The sequence below is a fragment of the Anser cygnoides genome, chromosome 6 (assembly GCF_040182565.1).
Source record: "Anser cygnoides isolate HZ-2024a breed goose chromosome 6, Taihu_goose_T2T_genome, whole genome shotgun sequence".
NCBI classification, from domain to species: Eukaryota; Metazoa; Chordata; class Aves; order Anseriformes; family Anatidae; genus Anser; species Anser cygnoides.
The window spans coordinates 25,011,783-25,027,774 of record NC_089878.1 but is presented as its reverse complement, the minus strand read 5'-3'; the positions used below and the strand labels follow the sequence as shown (position 1 = coordinate 25,027,774).

The 15,992-nt window shown below is 36.3% G+C and overlaps 1 protein-coding gene across 8 annotated transcripts in view; it reads right to left on the bottom strand.

Annotated features, from left to right (window-relative positions):
* Nucleotides 1-987: 987 nt before the first annotated feature.
* Nucleotides 988-15,992, bottom strand: part of ITGB6 (integrin subunit beta 6) — a 55,600-nt gene continuing 40,595 nt past the window's right edge. For 7 of the 8 annotated variants that reach the window (XM_066999479.1, XM_066999480.1, XM_013171306.3 and 4 more), the window contains 5 exons: nucleotides 15,752-15,974; nucleotides 13,074-13,171; nucleotides 8,126-8,245; nucleotides 6,526-6,692; nucleotides 988-4,616 (listed from right to left, as the gene is read on the bottom strand). In XM_066999479.1, coding sequence (XP_066855580.1) covers nucleotides 4,515-4,616; nucleotides 6,526-6,692; nucleotides 8,126-8,245; nucleotides 13,074-13,171; nucleotides 15,752-15,974 — 710 coding nt within the window. In that variant the 3' untranslated portion in view covers nucleotides 988-4,514. Of the gene's footprint in view, nucleotides 4,617-6,525; nucleotides 6,693-8,125; nucleotides 8,246-13,073; nucleotides 13,172-15,751; nucleotides 15,975-15,992 lie in introns of those variants that run through there. The other variant, XR_010832376.1, reaches the window with a different exon arrangement.

Below are 15,992 nucleotides of genomic sequence, written 5' to 3'. Positions count from 1 at the left end.
GAAATAAAGCTAAACTGTAGTGTAAATAACATGAGGTAGGCAGAGGTTCCAACAAAAATCAGCTTTCGGTTCTGTCTGCTTTGTGCATAGCGATTGGTAGAACAAAGAGACTGAGCCAGCTTCAAGAAACAATGTTCTGATTACTAAAATCTTTGAAAAGCCAAAGCTTTTTCATTTAGCCACACTGTGTGTAATTATTGTGCTTTTATTGCTATTTGTCAGTGTTAGCTGGTATATACCTCAGTGAAAACACAGAGGAAAAGTTTCTAAGCATGAACCATTCCTACAAACCAAACAAAATAAGAATGCATAGAAATCCTTGAGGTAGAATAAATTCTAAATTATATAAAATAAGTATACATTACACATTTATATCAATTTCAGTTTTAACAATCCACTGTGAAATTCAAGAGAACATGATATTATTATGTGCCTGGAGAATAGAATTGGCTTTAAATACAGCTCATTCAAGGATGCAAAGGAATGTTCGCTTCCTCAGAGCAGGAAATTAGCAGACATCAAAATACATTAGTCTTGATTAGAAATAAAAAAGTAGAGGTAACTTTCATATTAAACAGAAAACATGCACTTTGCCATGTAGTTCCAAAAAGATGTTACTATTATTAGACTTACAAAATTAATGGATCTATGGATCTTTAGCTTTAAGCAAGTTGTGTATTTTAGGTGCCATTGTATGAAAAGAATGCTATACGTAATCAATCATATCTCCAGAAATCAGTTGCTTACAGGATTCACCCATTAATCACTTCCTTGAAAAGTAAAAGGATCACAAATAAAAGATCATCCAGACATCTTAAATCTCATGTACTATCTTAAGAAAGGTAGAGAAGGAATTTAACAAATTAGCTGTAGGGTATGCCAAAGCATGAAAAAGTTGCTAAGATTAATCAAATCACTTAAAAAAAAAAGATAGAGACACATGATAAAATGGAAAGTGAAGAAAGAATAAAAGTATATAAAAATGCATTATATTTTGTAATCTTTATTGAAGATTAAATAATCCTTCTTTTACAGAAAGAAGTTGAGGCATTTACCTGTTTTTTTGCAAATAGACCAAGATAAAAAATACCTCTTATTTACTTTTAGATTGTGTGTGATAAGTACTGTGGGGCAATAAATCCCTTACACCCATTGCAAAAGAAACCTGGACTTCTGTATAACATTAGACAACACATGGAGAGTATTGCACTTGACGTTTTGCTCTTGTATCCCGACTTATTACCCACTAGTTATATTACAAACCAAAGCTGAATGCAATCCGAACATATACAATACAGGTTAACATGTAACTTCTATAAATCAAAGGAAGAATTAACCACTTAATATACATTACTGAAAATACCATTTTACAAAAGATACACCAATACAACAAAATTGCTAATGATTTTTGTTTTTATTTAGATTAACTCTTCAGTGAGTAGATTTTCTATTAAAAATGTTTTGGCCACTCTCAAGGTCCAGCCCCAGGTCAAAACAATATTCATGAAAACAGCAGAAAGACTTTTTCATCCCACTCACCACACACAAACCCACTCAGAATTTGGTGGAGGAAAAAAGAAAAGGAGAACTTTGATACAAATACTACAAGATAAAATGATATAATTAATAAAAAGATATGAACACCACTCTATTTCTAGGGTGAATGTAAAGTAAGATCCTGAAATCTATTGTTTTCTTTTTTGTCAAAATTTATGATCTAAATTACTGCTGTTAAAAGAATGGCTCATCCCTCAATAACAGAAATCTTTCTCACTAAGCCCTTCTATTTTCTCTTGTCTGATGAATTCTTAATTATCTGAGTGATTTTCATCCTGAAAATTTTGAAGGTGCACAGCACATTTGTAGTGCACTCAGTTACAGCAGGGAAATTGAAGAACATACTGCCTAAATTTCTGTACGTTTTTGATAATTTGCAGAGAGATTGCTAGGAGAATTAATTGGAATGTAAACATTGCCTCCATACCAAATCAGATCTTTGCTGATGAGCAGAAGATGTAAGTGATGGTAACAGACTGTGTAGCTTTGTGAAATAAAAGTTCCTGTAGGAACAGGGAACATAGACCACTGAACATTTTATATGAAACGTGAACACCACTTTGAGAATGTCTGAATACTGAAAAGTAGTTCAATGTTGAAATGGGTGACCTACAGAAGAAGGGCTTTCAACCCTCATACTGAGCTGCAAAATCAGCCTTTTCAGACGCAGAACTTAAAAGATACTTAATAAAGAGTAAAGATTTTTTTTATACTTAAAAAAAAAAAACCAAAACACTAATTTCTTCTAGAAAAAGATGACATCTATTTGAAAAATAGAAGAGTAACAGATAATTCACATGGGCTAAATCCAGATTTCCCTGATCCTTTGGGCATTCCTGGCCTAAATGGAATTTGAGACAGACTTCAGGTGCCAGCTTTACCTGCAATGGGTTTTTATCCATGTGCCAGGGAAGTAGGATTTGGTACCACATGTAGCTTGCACTAACATTTGTAGGACTTTAGTGGTTGGAAGGGCTGCAGATGCAGGTCTTTGTCAAGCACATTTTCACCTTGAGATATGCAAGAGTACTGAAGACTAAAGATGTGAACCTGTAATTAACTTGTTCCGGTTTAATGACAGCCATCATTCCCTTCACACTGCAATCATTTCTTATGTGTTTATAGCATCAGTTCCTTTCCAAAGGCATCAGATATTGTTTATTTGCATAGAAATATATACTATAGGTTCTAATCCACTAACAGACAGTATTAACTGGTTTGTTTAAACAAAACAATCTTTGTAAACCAAAACTAATAGTTTCACTGAAACTAGATCCTCATCTGTAGCCATTGACTCCAGTAGGCTTTGGATCAGGCCCTAAAACAGGCATGGGTCAGACCTAGCTGATATATCAGTCTCATATCCAGTAGTGGCAGAGGATATAGAGACTGAGGTTGCACAGACTTTGTAAATATTCATTACAAAATGGACAAGTTTTTAGATCAAATACATAGTTTACCATAGGGAATGTACATAACTGTTTGTCTGTGACTGTATCAATGTACCTGTGTTTTCTAAGTCTTTTCCTGTAAGTATGTTTGTATGTACATTTTGACCATCTATTCCAGATAATTAAAAATGCAGAGGAAAAGTGATATTAAAAAGTAAACTACACTATTGTTAGCTTTAAATAGCCAAATACTGTAACTTTTTTATGCCATCATGTTAGCTGATTTTGTTGAGGATTTTTTTTTTTCTTAATGATATTCACGATATCCACATTACAATTTAAGAAGTTATGGTAAGTCATTAGTAACTAGTTAAAACTGAGATTTAAAAATCCTCATTAGTGTCATGGAAATGAATATCAAGTGGAATTCATAGATCTATTTATTGCTTAGTATGAAAAAAATGACTAAAAGAGATGAATTAATTATTTCACACATGAATAAAATGTTTGGCTGCTGGGCATTAAAAGAACCTCCCAGTTTAGGATATATCAACGAAAAAATACTGCCTTTTTGTGTGACACTAAGTCTTGATGTATGGAATTTTCCTGCACATAAAGAGCTCATGCAACAGTTCATGCAGTGGTCCAGCATGAGAGGTTTATTTTCAGTGCCTAAACAGGAGATAAATGGTAAAAAGACTTGGGGGGGGGGGGGGGGGGGGGGGGGCGGGGGGAAATCTGGTAATCCTCTCATTTAAAGTTTCTCTACCAGGGCCACTAATTTAAAAATATTTCTGTTTTGCTCTTGATCCTCTCTACTGGAATTTAAGGGAAAAGGGGGAAAAAAGAACTTTATACCTGAACAGAAAACAACTACGCAAGTGAATATGAGGTTGATTTAGTTTTCCCTGAGATAACCTCAGGGAGTGGAGGATTCTTAAAGAACATCAAACAGCAACCAATTCAAGGACAAGGAAAGAGGAAAGCAGGACAAGAAAGAAGAATTAAAGAGGAGGTATCTCTATACCTTAGATACATGGAAGGTAGGCCATAGCAGTAGTTGTTTCTGATGAAAAACTGTTCAGTCAAACAGGTGATATGAGGAATCTCTAACCACAGTAGTTTAAGCAGCATTGATGAAAAATTTATGGTATTGAATTTAAACCAGCCCACCAAACAGACTGGTGTAAATACATTCCTAAACACAAATGTATTTGGGTTCTGTGGATGAACAAAGTAGTATACAGCTCATTTTATACACTTAACTTCACAAAAATAAGCTTACTTTGATAATTTTTAATCCTCGGTAGTAATGAGCAAATTAAAAATGGTGATGTCTTTTTTCTAAAGTGGGGGTGGTTTAATATCAAAGCTGTTTGTTTTTAATTTCTGTTAACCTTTACCACTGGTGCTATCTATAGTTTTCCCAACATAAAATATATTTTCTCTAACAAAATGATTATACTACTGCAACATGCGAACAAATATCACATAATCAGCTGAGAAGAAACAAGTAGAGTTTTTAGATTTCCTGCCAGTAAAATTAAGTTTGTAGTGTCCAAAGTGCTAATAGAAATCTGCAGCCGTGGCTCCTTTTTGCTTTTCTTGGTTCTTGTAAGTGACATTTTTAAAAGTGCTTGTTGAGCCTCTGTACAGTGGATTTGTTTCCTTTAAAAAAAAAAAAAGAAGAAGAAGAAGAAATGCAAATCTCACAGTGTTTAACTCATCTTGCCATTGCTTCAGCTGCAAGCATATATTGCTGCAAACCACTGCTTTTAACATACCTCTTTAGCAAAGGGTTAATTTTGATCCATGATTTCAACAATTGCTAGCCCAATGTTGTGATACAAGTCTTACACACACCAGCTGGTACCACTCTGCTTCCCAATGTGCAGAAGATGATTAGTACTCTACTTTGTGGGAAACCCAGGCCAGACACCTGCCTAGCGCAGCAATTTGTTCCCAGCAGTGGGCAATGCAGGCTGACCGTGGAGAGCTACCATGTGTTTTGCAAACCTCCCAGATCAGAGAGGATGTCATCCTTCTACAGATTTGTGTAAAGATATTTTATATCTACGCAAATTTTATCATCTAAAATATCTGTGGAAATAAATAATTTACCTCATACAGATATTGTGTAAAGATGTCTTTTGCTTCTTTGGAGCCTGCTATCTCACTATTCTTGTACAGGAAAAAGTCAGTGAAAAAATGTCCCATATTCAATTTCTCCAGTGATAATTTTATAGACCAGTATCACATTCTCCTCCCGCTATTTCTTCTCCCTAGTGAGGACTTCTGGTCTATTCTTTGTGCAGAAGTAATTTTGTACCTTTGATCATTTCAGTATAGACTTTAGCAACTTTCTGATATTCCAAGATACTAAAAATTAATCCAGTCTGTCTCAGGCGACACAAGTCAGTCTAGGGTCAGAAACATACTTCCTTCCGCATCTGCCTCCCAGATTAAAGTAAGGCACATACTCAAACAATACTTTATCAAATACATAAGTTATTGTGTCCTAAATGTTGTGATTGAACCATTCTAAAAACACAGAGAAAATGCACAGAAATATGAAGAAAACTCAACTGTGAGATGTGACTTGTCAGGGTCTTCTTGTGTGAGCCCCACCAACTGCCACGTACTAGAAGTCCCACCTAGGCTTTTAGTACTGGCCTCACATCATTCCCTTTGTATCATTTCCTCTTGTGACAGAAAAGAAAATTAAAATATTTCTATCAACTGTGTCCTTCTCTTCCTTCTTACCACACATAGCTCTCCTGAAGGATTAGGAAAACATTTTCAAGTGGCCTTGCCTGTAAGTAACTAATTTTTCCCATCTCAAAAACTGAAAGGCAGGCAGTGTCCATTCTTGCAGAAATGTTGCAATCATCAAGTTTTGTAGAGGAATGTAGCTAAGTAAACTGTAGCATATTGCATATCCTCCTGACACCCATCAGAAATGCTTACTCAACATGATTTTTTTTCAAAAAGTCTCAGAAGTCATAGAACTGTTGCAGAAGAGCAAAAAAGCCAAGGGCAGAAGGGAAATAGGAAAACGGAACGTGGTATCAGCTTGCATTAGACATATGCACGCTATAGATAGAAGCTAAGGGCTAGATTGCTCTGTCCTTTTACCTACATTTTGGACAGCTTACATTGCTGCTAAGTGTAAGTGGGCTCTCATTGTTATAGAGGCCATTGGTAACCTCACTTTCCTACAGCAGGCTCTATATCTAAGGAGTATACCTCTGATAATTACGTAGGCAGTGAGCAACTTGGCTAAGATTAATCAGAGTTGAGGTACTAATTAAAAAAACAACTCATAAAAGTATTATCTACACCATTTTACGTGTGGAAGAAATTAAACCAAGAGGTTGAACACTAGCTATTCTTCATCCCTAAAAAATATTAGAGATTTAATAGAATTTTTGAACTTTATAGAATACTAAAAGTAATGAAAATCTACGAGTAAAGCCTATCAATTTAAAAGAACACAACCAAGACAGAGTTTAAAGATATTTGTGCATCATGCAACAAAATTAAAGAACCTCATATAAAATTAATGCATTTAACATACCGTGTGCCATTTAACTTTTGATTTTTCTGCTTCGAACTTGGCCACCTCTTTTCGGTCTTGAACTGACACCAGCAATTTCCATATACAAAGCAAAACAATGCCAATCAGGAGGATAGCAAGGGTGACACCCACCATTATCATCGGGATATTTGGAAGCTGTGGGCAATCTGTGAAAACAGAAATAATTATGACTGCAGATATCCAATCAGTAAGTTTTAGGCAATTAAAAACAACCAAGAGGCATTCTGTGGTTCTCATTTGCTGGGAGCTGTGCATGCATTTTCCTCCAAGCCCATATTGTTTTACTCCTACTAGCTTGCTAAAGAGTTAGCAAGCCTGAAAAATACTGCCTTGAAATGTAAAAAAATTAAAAAAGTAAAATCTTTTTTACCATGTTGATTAGCAGCTGCTGAATACAGACCCAGATTCTGATGAGGAAAGTTAGAAAATTATTTTCCTATTTGTGTCTTTATAATTACAAAAATAGGGCTGGGTTGTATTTATGTGTATTTAATAAAGAGAAAATCTCTCAGTGGCTTACCTTTCAAATCTTGAGTGTTAGGGGTATAGTTTACAAACAAATGTGTTTCTATAGTTTTAATTTTTAGTACAGCAATCTTTGCTGCAATCATAATTTATATGAAACCACACTACTGATATTATAATAAGAGCTGCTTTTTTGTGCAGTGAAATCACTTTCATTATCACATGTATGCTAGAGAAAACCTACACAAAGGGTTAACAAAATAAATGCCATTTGTACTAACACAGCTAAGTTACAAATTTGCATGGCTTTCCCTAAAACATAACCAACATTTAGTACTGAGACACTGGGTGTGACCAAAAAAAATTAATTTTATTGCCTGGAAGCCAAAATGCTTGGCAGCTGAAAAGTGGTGTCTGTGTTCTCTCCTGTCCCACAAGATTAGAAGTGTTAGTGAAAAAAAATCAGTAGTGAAATAGCAGTAAATAAATAAATAAAAAAAAAAAGTTAAATGAAAGGATATAAAAAGATCTGTTGAATATTTGTTATTTATGCACGGCACTCAAAACTTAATACTACTACAACATTAAACATAATTATAAAGATGCATTTCGTCAGGTATAGCCAGTGTTTTGAATAAATAGTTCAATTTGCAAAATGTATGTCATTTCAAAGTGGATTACAGTTTTCTGATATAACACACAGGACATTTGTTATTGTCATCTTAGAACTGCACAGTACTTTAGAAAAGTTAACAAACTCTTGCAGCCGTTGGGGTGATAAGAGGTTTATGGGTATGAAACTCAGAGAGAGGTGAAGTGGCTCGTTTCAACCCACAGAGAGAGGCAGGGCTGAGGAGCAGAGTTCAGCAATGTCTGATTAATCCAGTGGATCATTCTGCCCATCTTCCATGGGAGACCAAGCACTTATTTTACTGCAGCATTAAATAAATGCTTCAGGAGGTGCTCTTTTGGCTGGGCAGAGGACAGTTACAAACACAAGGAGGTGCAGTGCTGTTCAAAAGAGCTCAGCTTCTGGCATTGCTCAAACTGATTGTCTGTCCCATCTGTGCTTTTAAACCAGATTTCACGTAGAAGAGGTAACATAACTGCTTACCTTTCTGCTTTATGCTATGAATGACTGTCCTTCCCTGTTCATCCACAGCCAGTAGAAATGTGGTTATACATTCATTTTCCCCCTGCAAAGAGCAAGGAATGGATTTATCCTCTGAAAAATCTGCAAGGGGGGAAAAAAGTCATCCATCAAATCAAGTGAAATTTAACATGCAATAACAAGACACTGCTGGTGTAACATTTGTCACAACCTTGTCTGTATATGATAAAGAGTGAAAGATGAAAGCAGAAATACCCTCATAATTTCTACTAATTTTAAATACTTTTCTCCCACTCCAGGTTTTGTTTTGTCTTTTTATTTTTTTCTTCAGATTTTTCACTTGCATTTCAGAAGAACTGATCCAGGTGTTGTCAATCTGCACTGACCATCCAGTGCACTTTGCTAATCTGCTGTAGTGTGAATTTCAGTGAATTGGAAGTAATTCTAATGTGCTTAGCCACCAGCTGTCTGGGAAATGTAATAGTCCCCAATTATAGGACAAAGTAAACAGTATGTTCTCTTTGGTTTAGAGCTAGTCACATGCCTAGATTATGTTTCAAAAGTAGATACATACATATCAAACAGAAATGGAAACTGTTTAAAGACATTTATGTCTTCAGCAATAGTTACTTCAACGATCAATATGCCAAATGTTGTCATGACAGTAATATAAACAACAATAATATAAATTAATAACAGAAAGCTGTGATTCTGGGATCTTTGTAATGTGATTCAAAGGGAAGCAGATAAAAAGTAACCTGAGATGACAATCTGCCCAGGTTTATTTGTCTCTTCATTTAATGCAGATCTGCTGGAAAATTTAATCCTTTTTTTTTTTTTTTTAAATGATTCCTAACTGGGAAACCTTTTCTGCTGAGAAAAGTTCATTCAAAAGGCAAGAGGGAGACAGGAGAAAGCTACCTGTGACAGGCAATATAAAGCAAATAGGACAATTGAAAATTGAGACTACTGGTCCAATGCCAGAAATGCTGTAATTCTGAGCCTAACCATTATATAATATTTTCACAGGGCAAAAATATCTTACGTTATAGCTTTGTGCACAAATACCTCTGTGGCTGAATGCTTTTTATGTTTCCATATAACCCATGATTAAAAGACCATTGGAAAGCTAGGTATGTTTTTCAATATATTTTTAGAAAAACTTGTTCAATTTCTATTTGCAGAGGTTAAAAAAAATATATCAAAAAAAGCCCACAACAGTAAGCTTCTGAAACATTTTTGTGAAAATGATCAATTGTAACTGTAACCCTTCCATTATTTCTTATCCAGTCAAAACTTTTACTGAAATTTCACAGCAACTGTGCTAAAAATCTTCAGTCCTCAAACTTTGGCATCAAGAAGAGTAATGAAATATACAGTAGGAATCTGAGAAGAACAATGGATTTTAAAGTATCTATCGTACATGAAGAAATAAATTCTCACCTTTTTTTGATCATAAGGTTTGGTCTTATAGCAAACACTATTAGACAGTAAAGAGGGTACAAAAGTATAAACATTTGACTGCCCTTTTCTCTGCTTGTTATAAAGTGAGAATCACATCTGGTTGGATTTTAATAGAAACATATTCTTGATTTGTGCTAATCTTGTATTTAACCTGTTGCCTGTCTTTGATGTCAGAACAACACGTTATCTATCAAGGTGACAGGCAGACAAGACGTGCCAATTTATCAAGATTTGTTTTTGTTAAAAGGACTAAAACCTCCAGACTGAATGTACTGAATTAATGACACTCAATGCTAGGTCACAGTTCCAGTAATGCTATCACAAGTTTTGCAATATTTGTTGTTTCCCAACTCCTTTAAGCAAGCAGATCCAAAGAATATTAGCTTTTTCTTTAAAAAGGCTAGTTTTTAGCCCTCCTGAAAGCAGAGAAAACCTTGCAAGCATATTCCAAATATAAAACACAAACAAACAGCAGGTAAAAACTACAAATATATTAATTATTTTTAAATTATATTTAATTTAACATCATAATTTCAGACCAAGGCATGAAGAAATGTGATTATGTGCAAGGACACAGAAATGAAGATGAAGATGCCAGTTCAGACTATTCAGAAAACAATTTATACTTAGTATTTTTATTTCTCTGATATTATTTCTAGGATGATGGATCACTAAGGGAGACTACTAACTAGAATATTTTCATTTCATAGGTGCAAAAATTCACCTAGGTAGGTAAATTTCTGTAATTTACACCTATGTCATTTTCTGTGTTTTGTAGTGAAACGTAAAACCTTTCCATCTTGTGCTTGCAGCCTAATTCCATTAATTTCGATTTGATTTGACATCACTGGAGTCACACAGGAAGAAGAATTGGGTAACAGTGGCAAGATGGTATCTAGAAGTATGAAAGACTACCTGTGTCTTAACAGACAATTAGATAAAAGAATCAACAAAAATCTGTCTGGAAATTTAAATGTCATTATGCCCTTTCTTGTTTGTCTTTTACTCAACAGAATCGTTGTTTTGGGGGGCAGTTTCACTTCACTTTGAGATAGAATCACAGAGCAGCACTGATTGAGATTTTTTTTTTTTTCAGGCTCCAGCATTCTCTTTGTTGTTGCACAGTGAATTTGTGTGGTGTCAATACTGTGGGGTGGGAAAAAACTCATTTTCTCCTAGGAAAGTATACTGTCCCTGCTGGCCTTGTGGCACGAGCAGCCTGGTGCTCTGTGGCCAGGGTGGTGGCATGAGTCACTTTTTAGGAATTGCGATTTCCCCTGGGTAGCAGGTAGAGCAACAGCAGCTCCTCTTAGACTCATCACGCAAAGGAGTGGTTAGCCTCTTTTTTGCATAAATATTCAAAACAGATTAAAGTAAATAGTCAAGAGATGCCTGCCATTGAGATGAGCCCCAGCTCAGAAAATGTGAGCACATCAGCACCTCCAAAGCCGCTGTGTCATCACGTGCCCTACTCGATCTCCAGGCCCAGAGGCTTCCTGCAGCACAGCAGTGCGAGTGACCTCGCTGCGGGAAAGCAGGAAGAGAAACCCACAGAACAGATGAACTGCCACAGAGCAGGCGAAAGGCACTGCCTAGAGTCTAAAACAGGCATTCCCAGGAAACAGAAAAATGTAAAGCGTATGCTTTTTTATGGCTCCCCAGTTCTAGCCACCGTGTTGCAACATATGCATGCAAAAGAGAAAGTAAACTTTTAAAGAGCTAATATTCATTCTAGCCTAGAGATATTTCTAGTTTTCAAAATGCCATGACAAATTAAAGAAACTGAAGTTTAAAACAGAATGAAGCATTATGCTACCATGTGAAATCACATTAAAAATCTGTCAAATACTGTGTGGTGCTCTAGTTATACTACTTTCAAAATCCTTTTGTTTGGGGCATATGGTTTTTATTTTAGATTTTTTTTTTTTTTCAAGTCCCCCATCCCAGACATCTTAATGAGGCTACCTTGATGCCAAAACTAATCATTTGTACTATTACACAAGTAAATTAAGATGAAACAATTTGCATCGGCTTCTTTTTTTATTTTTATTTTGAGGGGTTAGGACAGGAACAACTATCCAGCCTTCAATACAGCAGTTGCTATAGCTATAGCTGCTGTAAGTAAATTTTAAACCTAAAGAAGTAGCTGACATCCTTGATCGGGAAAACACAGGGCTTGAAAAAGAAGATATACAGGAACAGAACATGCTACTGTCATTCTCATATTCCTTTTTCATGTGTGTGTGTGAACTGAACCACGAGTGACTGTTCCTGTTATTGATTAGTATTCCTTATATCTGAAAGCAGAATGCCTCATATATTCCTACCTGCAAACATCTGCTATATGGTGATATCAACCTGAAAACTTTGCTAACTACATAGGTACAATAAAAGCTCTTACACGTTTTGAAACATGTCAAGACATTTTCTTATTTATAAATAAATACTGACATCTTGAAAGGCATAGTAAAATAATAATGTAATAAAAATACAACATTTGAATTAGCTTTCCATGACAGGGAAATATTTGCAACTTTCAAGCTCTATATTATCGAGTGATGTTATCAAAAACAAAAGTTGGAGCTTTGTAGAAAAGATATGTATCCGTGAAATTTTTGCATGTATGCAGATGGACTTCCAACAGTTTAGCAGATTCAATCCTTATTTATGCATACAACATTCTGTGTTTCTATCCTAGTTATCACGTTTATCAGATTTAATGCTTACGTTACATTTATGATATGGGTCTAACACACCTGTGTCCTACCTCACCTAGGAATTGCTTTTTGCCATAGGATTTGGTTAGTTGCATTTAGAATAAAGAGCCTACCTACCGTACAGGCAAGGACCTTCCTCTACAGGAGTGAAAAATGCTTCAATGCACAATTCCATTTAGTTATGTTTCTTACTGAGGGTAATATTTCATTCAAGGTCAATTCCTATTTCAGGAACTCTCATTGATGGAGCGCAACTTTGAATTACTGTGGTCAACTGAAAGATGTGCTTAGCCTTTAGGATACCAGAAATGTCTCAATAAAACCTGACAAGCAGCAGAACGTCTTTGCCATAGGTTAAAGGACTGTGTCTAGTTGCCAAATGTAATCAACCATCTGCATAAGGATTGGAGTCGGGTTTTGAATTTGATTGGCAAAAGAAGCCCCACTGGAACTGACAGTACAGGCGTGACAACCTCAGGGGCTTTCATCAGCAACTGATTTTCAGTGACTGGTATTTATCAAATTCTGTCCTTTCTTACATAAACTGCTTATAAAGTAGGCATGATCCAGTGAGTTAATTGGAGGGGTAATATCAGCCCCGATCTACATTTCCTACTTACGCAGAATGACCATAGATAGAGAGTGATTGCCTTATGGGCCCTAATATAATTCCACAGCAGAAAAACAAGGCTACTTTCAAAGATAAAATTACCAAAAGTGGAAGCTATCACTAATCACACATACACGAAAGAGAGATTGAGTATACAAACCCTCTGCAGTGCTGACAGTTGCATCAACTGATTTGCATTTTTCACTGCATTCTCCCTGCGACTTGTCATCAGAAGCCAAATGACATTCCACACAGCTCCTGCAGAAAACAATTCAGCAGCTCATCAATCTCTGTCTGTCACACAGCACCAATATAAAAGCAAGTATGTGTGCATCTGCATTTTAAAAAGAGGCTAAACAAAAGGTCTTGTGCTATGGATACAGTAGTTCTCAGAAATATGATAGGGATTGCCACAAAAAAAAAAAAAAAAAAAAGAACCCTACCTGAATAAAGGTATTGTGGATAAGCTCCCTCTTGTCCTCCTTCTCTCCCAGCTTATTAGCTATCAGACAGAACCCCAGGCAACATTATTCATGTGGGGCTATCAAAGACATGGGGTTACTCAGACATAACATTCATTTTCATGAATAAATATTCTGAAGTAAGCTTACACTAAATACCAGCCAAAGGAATGCCTATCAGATGAAGAATATTTGAAATTGACTTCAGAGAGATCAAGCTGGGGCACCTGTTCTAAGTCTTCCTTTGTTGAAAGTCGATTCAATAATGTATTAAAACACATTTCAGGCATCTCAACAGATGTCTCTCGAATGTGTTTACTTGTCTCAGGAATTATTTAGATGCTAATTATACTAATGCAATTTATTGTAAAAGAATTTCAAATTATTTACTTTATTTAATGGTGCAACAACTAAAATATTATTAAAACCACAGAGTTTAAACCAATTCCTTTAAAAGTCTCTAAAAATCTTCCCAGAAATTCAAAGAGGATTTTAATAAACACAGAGTTCATTCATGAAAAAAAATAAAATAAAATAAACAGAAGTCATATAAGAAAATCTTGATGAAAAAGGTATCTTGCTGGTTCTTCATGATTAGCTTCAGCCAGATTCAGGAGCTGAGACTTTAAGAACTACCCTGAAGAACTGATAGCTTAAAGAAAAGAAAAGAGAGTAACAGCAACAAAATGACCCAAGAACACCTGGCCATCTCCTGTTGCACTGAGTTACATATATCCATGAGAATATGCTGAGGCTACTGAGATTATCTTCACTGGATGGAGATGACCTTAACACTCACTCACTCTGGAGATGATGAATAGTAAAAGCGAGTGGGTAATGGGATAGCCCCTATCTCACAGGGGCAAATTCAGTGTTGTTGGTGTTTTTGTCATATTTGCCATGTTTCTCATACTACCACTCTCTTTTTCTCAGCTGCTGAACCATTCATCTCAGGCCCCTCTGACCTGGCCTTCTAGTGCTCTCGGTTACGCTACCCAGGTACGTCAAGTGCCACTCTTCTGGCTGCCCCTGCCCTGCATCTCAGCAAGGGAAGTGACTGCAACGGAGACAAAAGATCTAACACTGCACAGCATATGCATGTTTAAATAGGCTAGTGTAATGCCCATCATGTAACTTTATACTCTTATTCTCCGCCAAATTGGGCAGAGCAAAGCAGCAGCATTGTACTTCATGTTTAGAGCAGCTGCATGCAGAAGTTTCTATAAACTGAGGCCTGTGCGTGTGAGCTTTGAACAAACTGTTTGGCTTGCTTTTATAGGTCAAATTCAGCACTAACACAAATGATAATTACAATGCATGCCATAGAGAAGATTCTCATCTCAGATATAGTGTAGACTGGAAAGACAGGCGTGAAAATAGTGGTGGAGAGCTGGTGTGGAGGAGGAATGGGCCTCAACTCTGAGTAAGTAGATGCGACTTAGTGATCAAACAATAACGCAGCTTACTCTGACTCAGTACTCAGCAGGCAAAAAGTGTCATTAGTAACACATTCTGTGCAGCCTATTTCAACCTCTACCTTAAATTTCCACTAAAGTTCACTCATTTTAGGCTGACTTTAGCCCTGGAATAGCTCCCCAAATGCAAGTACAAACGTGTGTATTTAGAGTGGTCAACTTTAAGTCACACATTTTTTCATTCCTTTTCTTATCATGCACCACAGCCTACACCATGCATCACAGAAGAAAAGCTACATAAATTTTGTATGCTCAGTAAACAGAAGACACTTCACTATTTACAATCAATTTATCATCAACTTATACATGATATACAGCTACCCACTGATTTTATCCCCAGACTATGACCTAGTTTTATCATGGTTGGGCCTCTGTAATTCAACCAAGATTAACTGAATTTGGACTGTAAATTTGCACATGTGTAAAGTGTGAGCAGACAGCATGACCTTATTAGTTCATACATATGAGAACTGTAATGCAAATTCCAAACTTTTCTGAGTTTCTTCCCTGTGAGTCCTCATTTTTGCTATAGTTGCTATGCTGGAATGGTTTCATTCTGTATTTTGGACTGCAAGGAGATTCATCTGTATTTGTCTGATGTTATCAGATAAAGCCACTGTTCTGATTATTAGTACAGCCAGAGATGGCAGTGAAAGTATGTTTTACTTGTGCTGCATGAAGGTGATTAAATTGTTTCCCTTAACTTTTTTTTTTTTATACAAGATAAACTGATAATAAATGGTTGATGTATGATTTATGACTACCACTCTCGAAGGGGAAAGAAGTTCTTGGGTTCTGGCCTGTAAATCCAATTTATGGTTGTGGCAGTAAGCACATTGCTGAGGCAGTATAGGAAATATCTCGATGATACCAAAATCAGAGACACAAACCCAGCACATTACCGTCTAGAGCTGCAAGGGTCACCACACAGAGGGCATTTTTCACATGTTTGGCCTGAAGCCCCTGGATGTGTGCAAGCACACACCCCACAGATGCATTCGCCTCTCCCACTGCACAGTGTCCCATCCTCAGAAATGCAGGAGCCAGTGTCAGTTGTGCAATTACAGTATTCACCGGTCCATCCGCTGTGGCACACACATTCCCCACAGTCACAGTCACCATTGCCTGGGAAAACATATATTA